This window comes from Hemibagrus wyckioides, linkage group LG18 (assembly GCF_019097595.1).
Source record: "Hemibagrus wyckioides isolate EC202008001 linkage group LG18, SWU_Hwy_1.0, whole genome shotgun sequence".
NCBI lineage: Eukaryota > Metazoa > Chordata > Actinopteri > Siluriformes > Bagridae > Hemibagrus > Hemibagrus wyckioides.
The window spans coordinates 14,231,809-14,250,396 of record NC_080727.1 but is presented as its reverse complement, the minus strand read 5'-3'; the positions used below and the strand labels follow the sequence as shown (position 1 = coordinate 14,250,396).

Sequence of the window (18,588 nt, the reverse complement as noted above, 5' to 3'; positions counted from 1 at the left end):
TGATATGCTTCATTGTTGGAAAGACACCAAGAGAAGCACTCTAGGCCATACTTTCTTTCAAGGCTTGATTGGGTATTCTAATAAACTATAGCCTTTTAATTCGCACCATCAATCATTAGTCAGATACACAAACAAACTGTTCTAGCACAGAATTCTATATGGCAGTTGCACGGTACCCACGAGTCACTGTCGGTTTCACTCTGCTTCTTCCGCTGCTGTCTGCTGACCACAAATACGATGGCGGCTATACTGAGGATAATGCCAAGAGCAATCACCCATCCGAGGACACCCATCACCCTCTCGGCTGCGCTCAGTGGCTGAGGGGTTTCTGTGGGAAACACAAAGATGCTTGGTGATTGTCCTACCATCAAAATGAACCTTAGTCTACTAAGCAGCATCTATGAAATTGAAATAAAGAGACATTATACAACGGTTAGTGTTTACTATAACAACACTGGGACATTCCATTGTATCTATCACCCTTCTTGTCTGTGTTTTCCATGTAAAATTACACTTCCTGGTTACTACAGTAGAGTCATCGACAACATGAGCAAACATGGCAAACGATGCTTTTCAGTAATATAACATTTGACTTAAAATATGATAGCATATCAGGTGAAGATGAAATGGACGAAGAGTTTTATCAGAAGCCTCTTTAACAGGAATGTACAGATCAATGTGAGTTAGATAGCCAGCTTAACAATGTGCTATGCTATGATATGTGAACGTAGCTATTTTTGCTTGCGGAGCAAAAATAAACAAAACATTTGGTCATATCGTGTCCGTAATGTCACCAATATTAAATTCTTATTTTTAAAAGCACTTGCAATCATATGATTAATCTGCACATTAGCACAGCTCTGATTAGCATTGGCAAATCACATATACCGTATCTCTACACTCTTGGTTATTGAGATATTGCTTAATTATCTAAAAAAATAATCATTTTTAGGCAGAAATCAGCATAAAGAAAGAACATATGACCATTATCATAACAATAATTATTCTCTATTATTGGTTAATAAGGTTCCTCTGAAACATTACTAATGATGTACAGTTCACATTTACTATTTAAAACATAAGTTAACATGAACAAACACAATAATCATCATGGGAGATGCCAAACATCATAAGAAATAAACATCATGGGACATGCTGTTATAGGAAAATAATCAGTGACGTTGAAATAATGAGTGAGTTACTTTTACCACCCTGAACTTGATTATTTTTCTTATAGCAGACCCCCCATTGTGTTTAATTCCTCTTAGAGCACAGCAATTTACAGATGATTACTTTTTTTATTTATTAATAAATGACTCATCACATCTTTTAGTAATGTACAGTTTATAGTCAAGTCTCCCTGTCTTGTTTTCTCTGTTTTGAAGTTACTAGAACAACTTTATAGCTTTATAACTGCTATTAAAAAATAATATACAATACAAAACAATAAAACAGCATCTTTTCATGTTACCCATGTCCCAACGAGACAGTTCAAACTCCTCTGTAGTGACGACTTTCCATGTGGTACTGTTACAAATTTGAGACTCCTTTCATAGATTTCATAGATAGAATGGTACAATTAAATCTCCTTCAGAAAACGTCACCTTATCAACAATTGAGTATTTTTTCTTTGTTATATAACAATACTGATTGTTAGTCTTAAATCATATGCTACCTGTGATATACCTTCTAACCAGATCTACTGCTAACACAACATCTTCTGACTAATCACAATCGAGTATTCAGCAGTGATGTGGTGTAATATTAACTAGTGGACTAGAAATGATTAGGTAAAGAGTAAAGAAATCCTAATGCAAAGCTACATCGAAACATTTTTGTCTACAGTATATGTGTTTATTTTCTTCTGGGTTTCAGAACATTTCCTGTTTTAATGTGTGGGGTTTTTTTGTGTTACATTGTGTCCACTCAACCCTGCAAATCAGGTTTGTCATGAATGGCTTTCACGTAATCATTCATTTAGATCACTGTGTACATAGGACAAAGTGGTGTTATTTCCTGACCAATGAAAGCCTGTCTCATATTGGATTTAGAAAGACAATGGCTGGCTTCTACCCAGGAAAACAGAAAAGAGCATGCTGCAAACTAGAAGCCTCCAGCGAATAGATATCTCTCAAATATATGTCTTTAAACACATCACTAGTGCTGAGTGGAAAAAGGAATTCACTGTCAGGACTAAATGACAACCAGCCAACACAGGCCAGTTACTCAGCGCACACAAAACAAACAAAGAAAAAAAAAGCTTTTGTGCAATAAACAAGACCATTTTACAAAGTGTTTCTTTTCCTCCACATGAAACTGATTACAGAGCTTTGTACGGATGAATTTTCACTTTTTATTTGCAAAAGAACAATTCATGTGCTTATGCCCAGAAATCCCAACAAATACATATGCAGGCTACACTTAAACTATAAAATACAATTACACCCACAAGAAAATGATGCATTAATTTAACAAATGACATGCCAGTGGAAATATACAGTATATTGTACAGCATAAGTAATTTCACAATAGTGACTTATTGCACGGCACTCAACAGATTTCAATTATTTACAAAACAGTATACAGAGTAATTATATCCATGTGCAAAAGCAAAAGAAAAAAAAAAAGTCATCACATTTCAGGAATATATAACACTTTGGTGAAAAGAACTGTATTTGAGCACAACATATACACATTATACATGTTTTACTGCTTTCCCTTTGCACAGAACCAGTTACACTACAAGACATTTATACAACAAATATGTACAAGAACAGATTTAGTGTGTTTTTAAGTCAATAAATTACATCTTACACATCAAACCATGAATGAATTTAAGAGCTTTTCTGTCATTTGGTAGAACAAGTTAACTTCTGTAAGAGTCTTTGGTGGAGTTGATAATGCAACGCATGCACAGCATCTTGCTGTATATATCTATATCTATAAACCATAAGGAATTCATGCAGCTCTAAAATAGTAACTATTATGGAGTCTGAAGTGCAGATATTTAACCAGCTTGCAGCCTTTGTATGTTTTCACCACCATCTGCTGATAAGATTGGACATGATTGTACTAAATACATTTACTAGACATGTTTTGATGCTAAATGATAGTTGAATTGCCACTACTTCAGTTTATATCTCGTGTTTCAGAATTAATTCATCATCCATTTTGTCTAGCTCAGCTTTGTTTTAATCTGGTGATAAATTTGTTTGCTTTTACAGCCGAACTGATCCCATCCTCTCAGCACAAGCGACTGTCACCCCCAGCCAGTTTCCTTTCCCTATATGGTCACAGCTTCCTGAGACGGCACACATACTTTTGCACAATGTGCTTCATTTCTGTTTCAATGACTTTGAAAAAAAAAAAAAAAACCTTGTCGGCTAATTGGGAAGATGTAAGATAGCCCTCGTGTGCAAAATCAAAAAGTCCAGAGATAGAGCTGGAGCTGATCCAAGTTCTCCTATAAGCCTAACCTTACCTCAGACAACAGTGTACAACATAAAACAACATGCTTAATAACAGCCTGACGATAGGATTGGCTGGATTAGCTAGCTGGTCCATCTAATGGACTTTTAGTTCTGCAGTTAGGACGTTATTTTTGAGCTTGGAATGTTATTTGTTGATCAACTGCTACTTTTACCTATATTTGATTAGGAGATTTAAACCAGTCGGTGTTGTGAGACAGCGCTCTATCAGCAATGATGATTTATTTAATCTCCGCACTCACGACATGTTGATAAGCACTTTCAGCTCCAGTAGAGTAACATACATATTGCAGCATCGTTTAGCTGCTATCACAGGACTGACTACAAGTAGCATGATAAATATTACAACTTGTTTAAAGCTATAAAATTAGAAGCTGAAGTTTAAGAGCATGCATTAACTGTAAACCAAAAATGCCATAGTGATGTCTTCCCAATTAGCAAACAAATTATGTCGAGCCAGGTTTTGTGTGTGTGTTTGAGTGTGACACATCCAAATGCTTATTTGGATTATCATAACATACATACAGAACAGCTGATTGTATACATTGCTTTACTCAGTGATTGCACTATAGTTACTTTCCAACAAATTCGGCAGTATGATCCGTCCGTTTTTAACCGTGAGTGTGCATTTCTCCTGTTTCTGTCTGAAAGCTATTAGCCAGCTTGCTATACTCTGAGCTAAGGAGAGAACTAGAGTTACTGCAGGAGGAAAAGGATGCGTAGACGTCATTTTTCCCATCATAATCATTTTCACTTATTTTCAGTGTCTTGTATTGGTATTAAAATGGCAGTTGGTTGGTTGATGGTAGACCATGCCTTAAGTAAGAAAAAAAATCCTACAGTTGCTTCTGCTACAGTCTCTTATTTACATATTCATTTTCACTGTGCAGCTGGACCAGTATTTCCTTATCTCCTTTAAAATGTAGTTCCTTGCTTAAAGAATATAGTCTTCCCTTTGCATTTGTTTCTCTGCAGCCCTAAAAGATGCAGCAGCTGTGGATTGCTGTCTTCTAACACCGCCTAAATGAAGTACGCCAAGCGGATAAACACACTAGGCTTCCATTCAAAACTGCACAGAAATGCTGCTTATGCATAAGGAAGAGGAGCAGTGTTGAGCAGCTCTGCTCTGGGTGAGGGAGGAGCTAATCTCCCAGCCAGCAAAAAAGTAAACAAAAACCGTGGGTAATTATTTTATGACTATAATTACAACAGAAAGAAACATGTTTAAACATTACAAACTGCACCTTTAATGCAGTAACAATATGTAAAAATCTAAATGGAGTCTGGCTTCAGGCATAATTCAGCTACACATCACGACACCATCTGGGCCTGGATTTAACAACACAATGATATAAGTCTCACTCTGAGCACTCACACTAACACTTTGGGAAATAAAAGTGCATTTGTAACTAAGCTCCATCCCACAGATGCTATAAAACCCTGCACCTAAATCTTCACTGTTTACCAAAGGCTTCTGGCGCAGTCAATCATATCAGATGCCGAAAAGCATTGAAAAACATCAGATTTTGCTCTTCTGATACAAACAGGTATATTTACTGATGTGACCTTGTGATTAGACACGTATTTGTTTCCTGGGGTTCATTTTGTATGCTGGACACAACCTATTCAACTTCATGTTAGGGGTAATCAGGCATGAGTGTATGAACTGCACGTCGATTGTTATTGCAGTATTTAGCTAAACATTGTAATCTATTTCAATTTTCGACCAGCTCACTTCATTATGTCTGACACAAAAAAAAACTGTTTGGCATTGTCATGAAGCTCTGTTTGTTAGGAAAGTAACAATGGAAATGCCAAGTCAGTAATCCATGTGTTTTGCCTCATCACAGTTTATTAGAAAGCAGTCGTAAAAAGTTTTTGTGGCTGTGCTTGCAGAAACTTGCTCTATGTTTCGTTTGGTGTTAATAAACTGCTTTTTCTTTTATGTTGTTGATTTTTAGTGTCTGTTGACACTTTTTTTTATGTTGAAATTTGACATTTTGTCCTCTTATTTAAAAAAACATCTACGATATCTACTAGAATAACAGCGACAGTGCAAAAATCTTCACAGTAAAGAAAGTGCCTGAAAAATTTCATTCTGAACCCGTTCTGTATGCGTGTGAAGTGCTGTGACCTCTCACACACTTTTCTTGCCACCACTAGATGTTTAGACTTCACTGACTTTACTCATCCTCAACTGTCTCACTCTGTGACCGTGTCCTGATAAAAGCCAAGGTCAGGCGTGAGTGAATCGGCTGTGCAGGGTATGTGAGCTGAGCTGGGAAAAAAAGATTCCCAACACAACATGCTTTTCATTCATACTTAAATATATATGAAGTCTATCAAAAGTGCCATTATCTGCTCTATTAAGTGCTAACAATGAACAATGAATACTGACAGTATCCAAAAAAGGGTCAAAGGAAGTAAGGAAGGAAGGAATAAAACACAATAGCCACCATTTCCAGCCTGAAACTGATTATTTTTTCTGTAACCACATATCCTGTACTGTTTAATCCCTCTTATATATTATTATATATTATTAATTTGTTTGTAATTTAAAAAAACAAGCTAGTTCCTGTTATCACGCATGCTACAGCAGCAAAAAACAGTCGCTCCTTCACTTTCTCTTGAAATTAATAACTGTACTGTAACCTCTGACTTTTATAGAGTGACACTGGAGACTCCTTCCAAAAATGTGAGATAAACATCTTCTAAATCAAAATATTCACCTTATCAGTGATTGGCTTTCTTTGTTATTAACACTATTTTTATGTAACACTTGTTTTATGTAAAAGCCCCCATGACTTCTTCTTCTTTTTCTTCTTTTTTTTTTTTTACCACAGAAACAATAATGTATTCAAACTAACACATAATCATTTTCCTTGTAGCTGGAACTAGTGTCAGAGCTGCTGTATGTATATAACTTTCTTTATCATCTTTAGGTCAATCATGTTGGAGAATTTACCAGCACTGTGGTGTAATTCACTTTGGTGCGTGACAAATCAGAAACAGGACCAGAGAGAGGTTGACGAATGCCCATAATTCTCGACTGCATTACAACACCAGAGGTTAATATAAATAAAGTTGACCCATTTATTTGGATTTTAAGCTCTATTTACTAGCAGGAAGGAATTCGAACGATGACATGTCGATGAATTATATACAAAAGATTTTTTCCTCCTTCGTTTTCTTTTCACACATACCACTCCTCCTTAGAGATGACAGACCCATCCTTTTGAGGAACCATATCCACTGAGACTTCCAATTCAGACCCAAAGCCATCCCTGTAGCTCTGTTCATTGTATCTCAACCTCTTGTTCTCCTCCGCCGGACTGTAGGTCTTCATGCTGTTGGAAGGATGGTTATGAAACTCTGGAATACTTTCACCTAAGAAACTGGGGCCTCCATAAAGTTCAGGCTTCTTCTCATCCTCAGGGTAGTTCAGATCTTCGGGATAGGTCAGGCTCTGAGGCAGAGAGGGGCACGACGACAAGTCGCTTGCTTTGCCAAAGCCGTTGGCCAGGACCTGTTTTTTGGTGCTGTAATCCCCTTTAAACGTGCGCCTTTGCCGATGAAAGAAGACCACCAACAATATAATGGCTGCCAGCAGCACTGTACCACACACAACAGCTCCACCAATAGCAGCGCCTGCTCGCTGTTGCTCAGCATGTGTGGAGCTAGGGGACTCTGGGTAAGGAGAGAAGGAAGGGAAGAGGGTATAAGGCTTTTGCTAATTCCTATAATAGCCTCACTTCACAAAGTTAAAGCTGCTGGATATATAAAATTTTTTAGCACACATTGACGTTACTGCAAGTCGATACACTTTAAAGGCTGTGTCCCAATATACATACTTTAAGTAGCTTATTAATAATGACAGTATTGTTGTACAGACCATTTATTCAGTTTGGGTTGCACTTTAATTGTTGCAATTTAATTGTCTAGTGTTATCTTAGTATTACAGAAGATTTATGAGAATAAAAGTCTGTTAAATTTACCTTGAACTACATGAAAGAGCAAAATGTCCTCAATGAGAGCGTATGTATTGGTTAGCATGCTAGTATTATCGGGCTAACTCCTTCTGTTTTCTTTTCTGTTGTCTACTAGCTTGTGAAGTAACTAGCTAACTAGCTAAAGAAACAAATATCTTGGTCTTCTGAGGTGTATATCGTTATCATCCGATCTGTGTTCTCATCTGATTAGATGTGTGATCTTTTAGCTAACGATAGCCAGCTAGCTGTGTTACATTAGGCATGCATATGAAAATTTCCACTATTTTCTCAGCTGACTCATTGTTTTTTTTTTTTTTTTTAAATAATTAGACTCCTACACGCAGCAGCTTTAAATAAAGTGATAAAAAGGGTGGTAAATGAGGGAAAGGGTTATGACAGTGTTTTGATAACGTGAGCACTTTCACTCAGGAGAAGAGATCCAAGCATGCAGCAGACACACAGCAGCAAGCATCACCGCATATTTCTAATAGTCCAATTTTGACAGAACATGACAGTCCATTACCACGAGCAAGCGACTACAGAGATAAATGAGACATCATGCAGTATTTCAGTCTTGTTACAAGGTTTCTATGAACTTTATACACCGATCACATCAAGCATCAAACACAAAGCAAAACATGCAGCTCGAAGAACATGAAAAGAGATGAGCCAGAAAAGGACGAAACGCTGTTCCAGAGAATCATCACGACTGAAGAATGGCTTATATAATGGTGGTGTTTCAAAGGCAGTCAAATACAATGACAGTAGCATTCTCACATAAAACATGCATGAGCATGAGCACTTTTATATTCAGAGCTTTAAATTCCAGCTCTTACCTGTTATAATCACCTCGACTGATGCTGAACCCGTACCGATGCTGTTAGTGGCATCACACATGTATGTCCCCGTCATCTCATAGGTTACAGGGCCTTTAAAGATTAGCGTCTCTCCACGTTGCTCGGCTGTACTCGGCATGGAGCCGTTCAGACTGCAAGGACAAAAAAAATTCGCAAAAGTGTTCTAAACACCCATATGTAAAAGGAAATTGTGATATAACATTTATCCTATATAGGAGTCTTTTATTAAAAACAAGGCATAGTCGAAGGATATGCCTCCACCACCATGTCTAGTCCTTATTGTTACTATTTTCTATGCTAGAAATACCCTTAAAATTGACTTCAAACATGGAAGGGAGCAACTGAAGTAAACCTTTTTCCGACATTTGACCTTATTGTGACCTGGTTTGGATCAATTCTGAAACTGAAGCAGTTCATCTGCTGGTTATAACAATAACTCCATAGAAATCCTATAAACATTCAGCTCATTGTTCTTGAGATATCACACTCATGAGAATCTCAGACAGATGCATGGAAAGACTGGTGCAAAAATAGCCAAAGAAAAACATGAGTTCTTGAACATCAGCATGTAAATAACATCTCTGTATGGCAAACAGGAAGGAAGCTACTGAAGCAAAACTATTTCAGACATTTGACCTTGACCCTGTCTGGATCAATTCCAGTCGAATCAGTTCAGATGCTGGTGACATTATTGCACATCAATCCTACAAACATTCAACCACTCATTCTTGAGATTTCATGCCGATAGACAAACAAAGACAAACAAAAATGTCATAAAGGCATGAAAAAGAGAACTGCTGATTATGTAAGGAATAAAACATGATGACCCATCAATAGCAGGGTGATGTTATGTGAAATAATAAAGCCTTAATATTGCCACCTCATAGCTGATTATTTTCTTATTAGAGCATGCTCCATGTTTCTTTTGTATCCAATAATTATTTATTACATTTATTAATCAACACCTAATACATCTGTAACTACATTTGGATACATTCCATGTTGGAGAGCATGAAATTGTCTACTAGAAAAGTTAGTTCTTGCCATTAATTACATTATAGCAAATCTAAATTTCCTGACCAGCCCTAAGTCAGAATGTAACTTTTTATCTTACCAAGAAACCATTAAATGAACTCCGCGGTCCAGAAAAATTGAAAAATGCCCTGTGGCAGCGAAGTGACTGACCATTAAAAAAACCTAAAGCTGAAGAAGGCTTTCTTGACCGTTATATAAATATCTCTTTTTTAAAAAGCTTTATACCAAGAGTTAAGCTATACGTTTTTCTTTGTTAAATATCAACATGCTTAATAATAATCCATTTGTTATAACTCTCTGTGAGTGATAACGAATAATAAGTTATTAGAAAAAGCCAGAGCTTCTGTCAGAGCTGCTGTTACAGGACATTAATTGGGAGTCGAGAATTTAACTCCCTGTCATATAAAATCAATTTTTAAAACATAACAAACCTTTTTAAGTCACATAAATAAAAGAACTCTACTATTTAATCTCCCTGCATTTCAATTCCTCAAAATTTATGATCCCATTGAAGCCTGTACATGTTTCACACCTTTCTGGGTTTTATAGTCTGTATTTGCAGATCGGACCATTTGCATATTTTATCCTTTTGTTTTTAATCACACTTTCCTCACACAATTCCCCACTTTTTCACGCGATACCACCTTAAAAACACATTTGATTAAGTTGAAGTTAAATTTAATGCTCAAGCACGAGGTATGGAATTAACCCTTCCATAGGACACGGCTGTGTGCAAAAGTTTGTATCCCCCATGATTACTGATTAACGAAATGACAGAAGGCAACAACTCAGAAAATAAGGAACATTTGTTGAAAAATACTGCAAAGAACCAAAAAAAAAATAAAAAAAATTCAACATGACTTTCTCGGTTTCCAGACCGGATCTGTAGAAAGCAGAACAAATATTGTAAGAAAAATCAATAACCAAGCTTTTTTGGCAAAGTTAGAACTGAGATGTCAGGAAGAATTTATAACTGAGAAAGTCCAAAAAATCTGATCCAAGGATACACAAAGAGTTTGGAGCAGAAGCGGAGATGCAGATGTAACTTCTTTTTTTTTTTTTTGGACACCTTAACATAAACAACTTGATCATTTTTTTAACTGTAATAACAAAGCAACATGTGTGAAACCCAGCACCTTTATTTTGTCCCAAGGGCATGCAAACATTTGCACTCAATTGCATATGTACTCATATTGCTGTACTGTTTCCAGAAATCTGCCTAACAATGTGGTGTACTTACAATCTCCACTGAAACGTAGAAACGGCTGGATTCGCATCGGCCAAGCAAGATAGCTGAACGTTCTCTCGATTTATATACCAGTTTCCATCAAAACCCTCAATGCTCACGTCTGGCTCGTCTGTGCATAACAGAGACAAAACAGAGCATTTCGCTTATTTGAAACAATACATGTTAAACATATAAACCTTGACAAATGTATGTTTGCGGAGGTATATGGTCTTATGGGAATATTTCTTAGTAAAATGCATAATCCAAAGCTGCTTACACTGTATGTTGAGAATAACGTTATCTGTTTGCTGATCATTATTGTAGGTGGAGATGCAGGTGAGTCGCTGCTCATGTGCTTCTCGACTGGGTGTCATGATGTAGTCGCTGCGTACTGTTATCGTCCCGTCGGCGTTCCTGATCTCCTCAGTGTTTGCTTCACCGTCTAACTCGGTGTCCCACGTGATCACAGCAGGAGGCTTCCCATTAGCTGACACGCATGTTGCTACGGTCATTTTCATATCTTTTGATCCTGCCACTATAGTGGGTGTGGATAGACTCATCTGGATCATCGGTCGAGCTGCGAGATAGAAAGGTTTGTTCATTTCACTGGGACACTCTACAGTAGATTTATACATGAAAAATGCTGCTGTAGTCATAAAGACTCTCCTGTGCTCATTCCATTCTTATTTACAGATCTGCTCACAGGGAACATCCTTTCAACAAACTTAGTACTGTTTGACTTTGCTTTTTGACACCTGTGTACTGTAATGATTTATAATCCCACTATCCAGAGTCACAGAGGAAAAAAATGAGTTCCCTTTTGAGCCTGGAACCTCTCAAGGTGTCTTCCTCATGTCACCTCTGAGATTTTTCTTCCCTCTGTCACCTCTGGTTTGCTCATTTAAATCTAAATCTATCTGGAGTTCCTATAAATCTGCTTATATATTGTTAACAGTGCTACATAAGTTATATTTGATTTGAAGAATTAAAGCACAGCCAGTAGATGTCTTTTTTTTTTCCTTCTAAATTTGATTCCTGCAAAGTTTCCAGGAAAGAAAAAACAACTGGAATCTTGGCTCTGTAATCCCCAATAAGAGAAATGGAGCCAAGAATCTGTATGTTGTTCCAAAATTGAACACCACATCATGAACTCAGGTCACCAGAGACACTAAGACATGCATCCATGGCTGAACTAAAGCCCTGGATCTTTACCAACAAAATGTCAACATGTTTAGCTCACAGGTCTTCCACTCACTCCGATTAAGTTCAACTTTACCCTGGTTGGTGGTTGGCATAAACAATGAATATGTAATTATTATGATACTTAGGTTCATGTTAAACACCAAGTAATAAATGTATATTGGCAATAATCAAGAAAAAAGATCTCTTCCCTCTATGATTGATTCATTTCTGAAATAAATTGTATCCAGGTGCCACTTGTAATATGATTTAACTTGTGGTATCTTTCTTATAGCTGAATGTGCTTTAACGTACCGTAAACAGTAAGATTGACCATGCTCTCCCTGTTACCCGCAGGAAAGGTGGTGTATTCGCAGATGTAAGTGGCCTCGTCGGACAGTTTCAGGTTATTGAAGAAGATAGTCGTGTCCTCCAGTGAAGTTGTTCTAAGGCGAACTGCCGGGTTCTTGAACCTCACTCGGTCTTTAAAAGCTGGAAGCACGGACACACCCAGAGACGGATTGGCGATAGCCACATTCTGCTTGGTGCCATTGAAAGACTTCTGCCAGGTGACCTGTGAGATCTTCACCGGTGGTTTACTGTTGGCAAAATGGCAACGCAGCTCCACCTGAGTGCCCACATAGCCTGAGCGGTCACTGTCTGTGTGAACAGTCTGACCGCTAACGCCTGAGAGATGAGAAAAAGATGAAAGCAGATTTCTTTTATTCATACAGTCCAACATGTCTATGAAATGTTTACATTCACAGCTTTTCAATATAAAAAAAAAATCCATTTATTATTTGTCTCAGGTGATGCGACACTTCATAAGTTTTATGGTCAAAACTGTTCATTATATACATTATATTTCCTACAGATATGTGGAAATATGCACAATAGCTGTTTATACTAACATTTTATCCCTCAGATAGCCATTATAATCTTTATATACAGGACGTAGAGATCCCTGAGAAACCCATTCATCTGCGATCTGTGTGTATCTAAAAATAGTATGTTTTGAGAGCTCTGTTCGCAGTAAGACACTGAATGTAAGCAGCAGTTCAGCATTGGCTCAGTGTTTTACATATGTGATTGTATTTGTATGTGTCCTAAAGCCATTGTTGGATAAGTAAAGGATTGAAACATGGTGGCCAACCCGACATGAAACTAAAAACAAGGCTGTATTGTTTTGCAGAAAAGTCTCTTATGTAACCATAACATTAGATTGCTCTTTCTTTCTTTCTTTTTTTCCTTTTTGACTTAAAAATCCTATTGGATTTGGAAACGTTAAGTCAGTATGCCATGCGCAATTTCTCTGCCTTAAGGGCTGATAAACTGAACGAAAGACTTTTTACTTCAACTCAGCATTTCTTTTTTTGTGACTTGCAGCGTTTGAAGAGTGGAGGTCATCTGTCAAAAATGATTCTCATCTTATTTTTTCCTGAACATACACACAGAAATACAGCCAACACCATCATTTCCCAACAATTATGTAAGCCAGGGGTTTGATGAATGGTGGCAAGAAAGATCACCCTTGACATACAGAGAAAGTAGGATGGAGAAAGTTACACAACTTTCAGCAACTTAATGATCCACATAAGGGTTTCCAGGTCTTCAGTTCAATTCCTAGACTGTAAATATGCTGCTCCAAACCCTGGACCAAGGTTGAAAAGTGCAACATCATGACACTCACTGCCAAATGTATTGTAGTATTTACAAAATATTATACATAACATTTTTTTAAGCGGTTTCTCTAAGGTCTCAAAATGGCCCTATATTATTACAATTACTGGCAAAACAAAAGCTATGATGCAACTGACAAACAACATAGGGTAATGTTGTTTTTGTTCTTTTGGCTGCTCCCTGTTCACGGTCGTCACATCGGATCATCTGGTCCTCATATTTAATTTGGCACAGTTTTACGCCGGATGCCCTTGCTGATGCAACCCTCCTATTTTATCTGGGCTTGGGACCAGCACTTGGAGTTAACCCCTTAGTAATTATTTGCATATTATACATGTATGCATGTTATGAGATGTAATTGATTTTTTTTTGGAATAATAATTAACATAGACTCTTCCAGTGAGTTATACTACACTGAGAACTGAAAGTTACTGAGTTGAGGGTTGGGTGTGACATTGTGAGGACTTGTATATTGTTATAATTTGCTGTTTGCATCTTTGTCATTTTTTAATATGAGGATCTCCATGACAAAACTGTAAATAAGAATTATGTTTAACGCATGGTACAATTATGGTGCTTGCAAGGACAGATAAAAGTTCCTTGTCACACTCTAAAGCTTAAACATCAGGTAAGAATAGTAATTTCATTCGAATAATTCAAATGTCACTCAAGTGACTTCATATCATACGGTGATTTGAGGAGGAAAAATAATTGCAGAGGAAAAAGAATGAGCAAATGAACACTGCCTTCGACATCTACATCCAAATAATACCCTTAAACAACTCTCCAGACTATTTAATATCCAGGACAGTCATTTAATAATATGAAATCTCTTGACAATACAGGGCCTTGAAAAAAAGGGATTAACATGAGGGCTACTAACTAAATGAGAAGTAAAGTGAGGCAGGCATTTAGAGAGAGACTGCCCTACATTAGAGTAGACAGTGGGGGTGCGGGTTCGCCTTAGCAGGGTCGATGGCTATTATTAAGGGAACACAAATACGGGAAAGTGCTGATGAACGTAGACCTGAGTGCATTGGCTACAGCACCAGATTACTGCACTCAGTAAGGATATTAAGGTCCAGGCTGATGTCCAATTGCATGGATGAGGACAATCAGCCCTTTGCCCTCGGCATGCTGCTGCACCAATACCTGAGACATTACAAACATTTTATAGCCTGTAAACAGAGTGCAGCTAAACACAAAAAAAAAAAAAAGCCAATAATATGCCTACATTCCTAAGCCAAAAACTGGCATGCTACAAGCATCTCAGTCTCAGCATCAGGATTAAATTTGAAAGAGCCATTTAAAATCCTTAGAAACGATCAACTTCGTTTTGTTTTCTTATACTACATTCAATTTTTCCTTTGTTAAGCACCGAAAAACTCTTTACCTCAAATACAAGAGGAAAATCCATCATATCCTTCAGCTATAAACTCAGCTATAAATCTGACAGCTGTGTAGCTGGTGACAGCTGTCTAGCAGCAGCCAAGAAGAAGAAAAAATGGCATTCATATATATTTAGAAATTCATACATATTTACTACAAATCATTTAAACAATTGTGCCAGTAAGTTAGAGATTTTTGACTATTTATTTAACAGTAGTAAATACATTTCAGACAAAAACTCACTCGTATTGAATATATTTAAAGAGTCTACTCTTCCCTCTTCTCAAATATCCCTCTTTCAGTTGTTTCCGAGACATGGCTATAGTCAGACCTTTTACAGTGCTGTGATGAGATTATAGACACAAAGATTTTTACTGGTGGCTGGAGCAAAATACTAATCCACATTCATAGAAAATGACATTATGTAGCTACCCCAATCTGTGTATAACTCATTGGACATAGAAAGCACACGACTAAGCTACATTTATCCTAGTGAGCTACAAAAAAGGAACTGTAGGATTAGTAATAGCTGAATGTATCTAAAAGTGTACTGAAGAAATTCACTGTGATGTTATGCCTCTATATAGCAAATATTATGTTTGCAAATTTGCCACATGTTCTGTTCTTTTGTGGGAGTGGTTTGTGTTAGCTAGCTAAACATGTGGAGTGTCCATGCTACATGCTAAGGTGGCACTGTCAACCCTAGCCATATACACATGTTCATAGTTTTTGTGTCTTCCATGAAAATCAAACGACAATCTGTTTTCTTACAAACTACAAATGTTACACTGAGAGTTTAAAATCCCAAATTGCAAAATCATTCAATTCTGAGCAAAAGAAATACAACATTATTATGCAACAATATCATGTAGCTGATACATCTAAGGCTTAAAGGAGCTAGCAGTCTGTCCAAAAATGAAATGTACATAGGTGTTTTACCTCAGAATCATTCAAAACATGTTTGCTTTTTTAACACAGAAGCTCTAAGGCAGATTATGCCAGCATGAAAAGCAAGTCAATCTTATAGAATGGTGGCTTAACTGCATGAAATCTGCAGGCACCCATCTCAAAGGTGATGTGTTTGACTTTGCGAATCCCCTTTTGCACTTAACAGTTAAACGCGGTTTGAATTATGTTAGACTAGTGCCATGTGCCTCACACATTTGCATAATTTGCCTTTTGGCTCCACTGTAATAGGAAAAAAAGTGAAAACTTCAGCTGCCAAACTTGGCTGATGTCTTGGCTGATAGACTGCATTTGGGGTAAAGGGAATATTGTTTTTTAAATTTCCTTTTTGGCCAAATTCTTCTTTTAAGATTTGTGGTGATTCGAACAAATATTTTTATTCCCAAAGGAACAATTACTTAGGCAGGAGCAAATCCATCCTTATAAAGCCCCATGAATGCACACAGCTTAGGCAGGAGAAACACAAGGCATTCCTTATAACATGATGCTTTTTTGGTGTGATCTTTCCCAGTGTAGTAACACCTCTAGTTTATATTTAGCCAGTCAGTAATAATCCCATGTGTTAAAGCAGTTGTGTTCTGCTGTGTGCTCCTCTAGCTCTTCTGGAAGTACTGGGTACCCTGATGGCTAAATAACCATTTTCAGCACACATCATATTTTATCCCCTTTTCACTGGAGGACTATACAGACTCCTGACCACCGACCCAAACCTCTTCTGGGTGTTTCCTTTCTTCAAAGAACTCAAAAGCCTCACTCCATTTTATTTATTACATATTTGTTCTTTTAGCTTGAACTGAGAGAACAGGGACATTTCTATCTATTAGTGGTATAAATAAAGTCTCTTGTAGGTCATTATATATAATCTGTATAGTAGTGAAAAGTTACCATTTTAAAGTCTCTACAATGTAATTATCCTTAATATACATGGTTGAAATTAATAAACCAGTGCTGTTTACTAAAACTACTATATGCTTTTCTGATTGTGGTTCTCAAGTGCTCTTGCCTCAAGACCCACATGTTTCCTCCAGGGTCCCTGGTTCGATCCTGAGCTCAGGTTACTGCCTGTGCAGAGTTTTGCCCGTTCTTTGCGTTTGTGTGGGTTTTCTTTGGGATCTTTGGTTTCCGAAAATTGCTAAATTGCCCCTAGGTGTGGATGTGCTTACATGGACTGGCACCCCATCTAGCGTGTATTCCTAGCTTTCTTTCCAGTATTTCAGGGATAGCCTCTGGGTTCACAGTGACCATGACTGAGATAAAGCAGTTACAGAAGATGAAAGGATGAGCGAGTTTGGAAAAGAAGAAAAAAGCTGCACAAAGCTTGGTAAGTGAGACTCCAGAATTTTGCCATTTTGCAATTGCAGAAATGAATGCAAAATCTAGCAATCTCCATGATATTCAGAGGAGCAGATAATTATTTAAAAATTGCCTCATATTTTCTGCAGATTTGGGCCATTAAGTCATGATGGCAAACAACACACATTCAGCCAAAGGCCTCTTCAAGTACAGCTATTATAGAAAGTAAATACATTTGTGTTTTCACTGGTATCATTTTAAAATAAAAGAAGAATCCTGTGCTTGTAATTTCACCAATTCAAGTTGTTTTCCACAAAAAAAAAAAAAAAATCAAAAACATTTTTGGCCAAAACAATAAAAAAAAGCTCTGCCTTGTCAATAACTGCTATTGTGTAAGTGTTTTATTTCTCACTTTTTCCTCCATTTTGACCTTTGTCTGCTTTTTATCTTCTTCTGTTTTCTCTTTTGGATTGCCTCGTGATTTCCTGCTACACATCTTGATGATATTTTTGACCCCTTCTCCTGTTTTGTCAACCTTGATTCTTGAATTCTGTCTATTTTGGATCCCCCTTCGAGTCCTCATTGCAGCACTTTGGCAAATTAGTGTTTTTTTGTTTAATTTAATAGACACATAGACAAAAGGTCTCTGCATTATTGCTTAAGGTAAGGATATTCATGAAAGATCTCAGATCTGTAAGAGGAAAATGACGGATACCCTTAAAAATGAAAATCCACTGTTGAAAGATCTGTAATCTAAAAGTAATAAAAAGTTTGATGGAGAAGCACAGCACACCTGCGACCCATTCTGTCCCTGCTCACGACCCACTAAAGACAAGCACTGGTCTGTGACGTGTAATAACACAGATAAAATAACAGCGTGTCAGACTTATGCTCACCCACTGAGCCGACGTTTCAACACTGATAAAAGTGTTAGATTGAGTGTTGAATTTCCCTCCTTGACTCTAAAGCCTATGATTAATGTTGCATTTGTATTTTTAGAGAAATATCCATATTGTGCTGTTAAAGCATTTAAGAGGCCTCGGTTGACAGAAATGTGTCTCTTATCAACCAGAGGCACCTTCAGTGTCTGGGTCGAAGGACCTAGATTTCCTAGGACATTATCATGGCTTCAGTGTTTTTGGTTTACTGAAGGTTCAGTGTGACCTCTTTAGTCATTTTGTCAGTCAGCACAGAGGCAATGAATGACAAATTACAATTAAAATTCACATGGCCCTAGATATAGCATACTTCTTGAGTAAGGAGCAGGAGATACGGTTTATTTATGTATAAAGACATATAAAGACAGCCCCTTTTTTGCATTGCAATGCATTTTTACTTTCTGCTTCAACCATTATGTTCTTTTATGTGCCCTTTATTTCTTTTATCATAAAAAAAATATTTTGTTGACCATGTCTTACTAGACCGATTTATTTTTTTATCCAAGAACCCTTCATTTATTAACAACAATAGCTAATGAATTAGTA

At 37.2% G+C, this 18,588-nt stretch overlaps 1 protein-coding gene across 2 annotated transcripts in view; it reads right to left on the bottom strand.

The window, feature by feature from the left end:
* nectin1a (nectin cell adhesion molecule 1a) overlaps nucleotides 1–18,588 on the bottom strand; it is a 34,574-nt gene that overhangs the window by 3,223 nt on the left and 12,763 nt on the right. The window contains exons 2-6 of one of the 2 annotated variants that reach the window (XM_058416057.1): nucleotides 12,092–12,463; nucleotides 10,875–11,174; nucleotides 10,610–10,727; nucleotides 8,314–8,465; nucleotides 181–328 (exon numbers count right to left, since the gene is read on the bottom strand). In XM_058416057.1, coding sequence (XP_058272040.1) covers nucleotides 181–328; nucleotides 8,314–8,465; nucleotides 10,610–10,727; nucleotides 10,875–11,174; nucleotides 12,092–12,463 — 1,090 coding nt within the window. Of the gene's footprint in view, nucleotides 1–180; nucleotides 329–2,332; nucleotides 7,176–8,313; nucleotides 8,466–10,609; nucleotides 10,728–10,874; nucleotides 11,175–12,091; nucleotides 12,464–18,588 lie in introns of those variants that run through there. The other variant, XM_058416055.1, reaches the window with a different exon arrangement.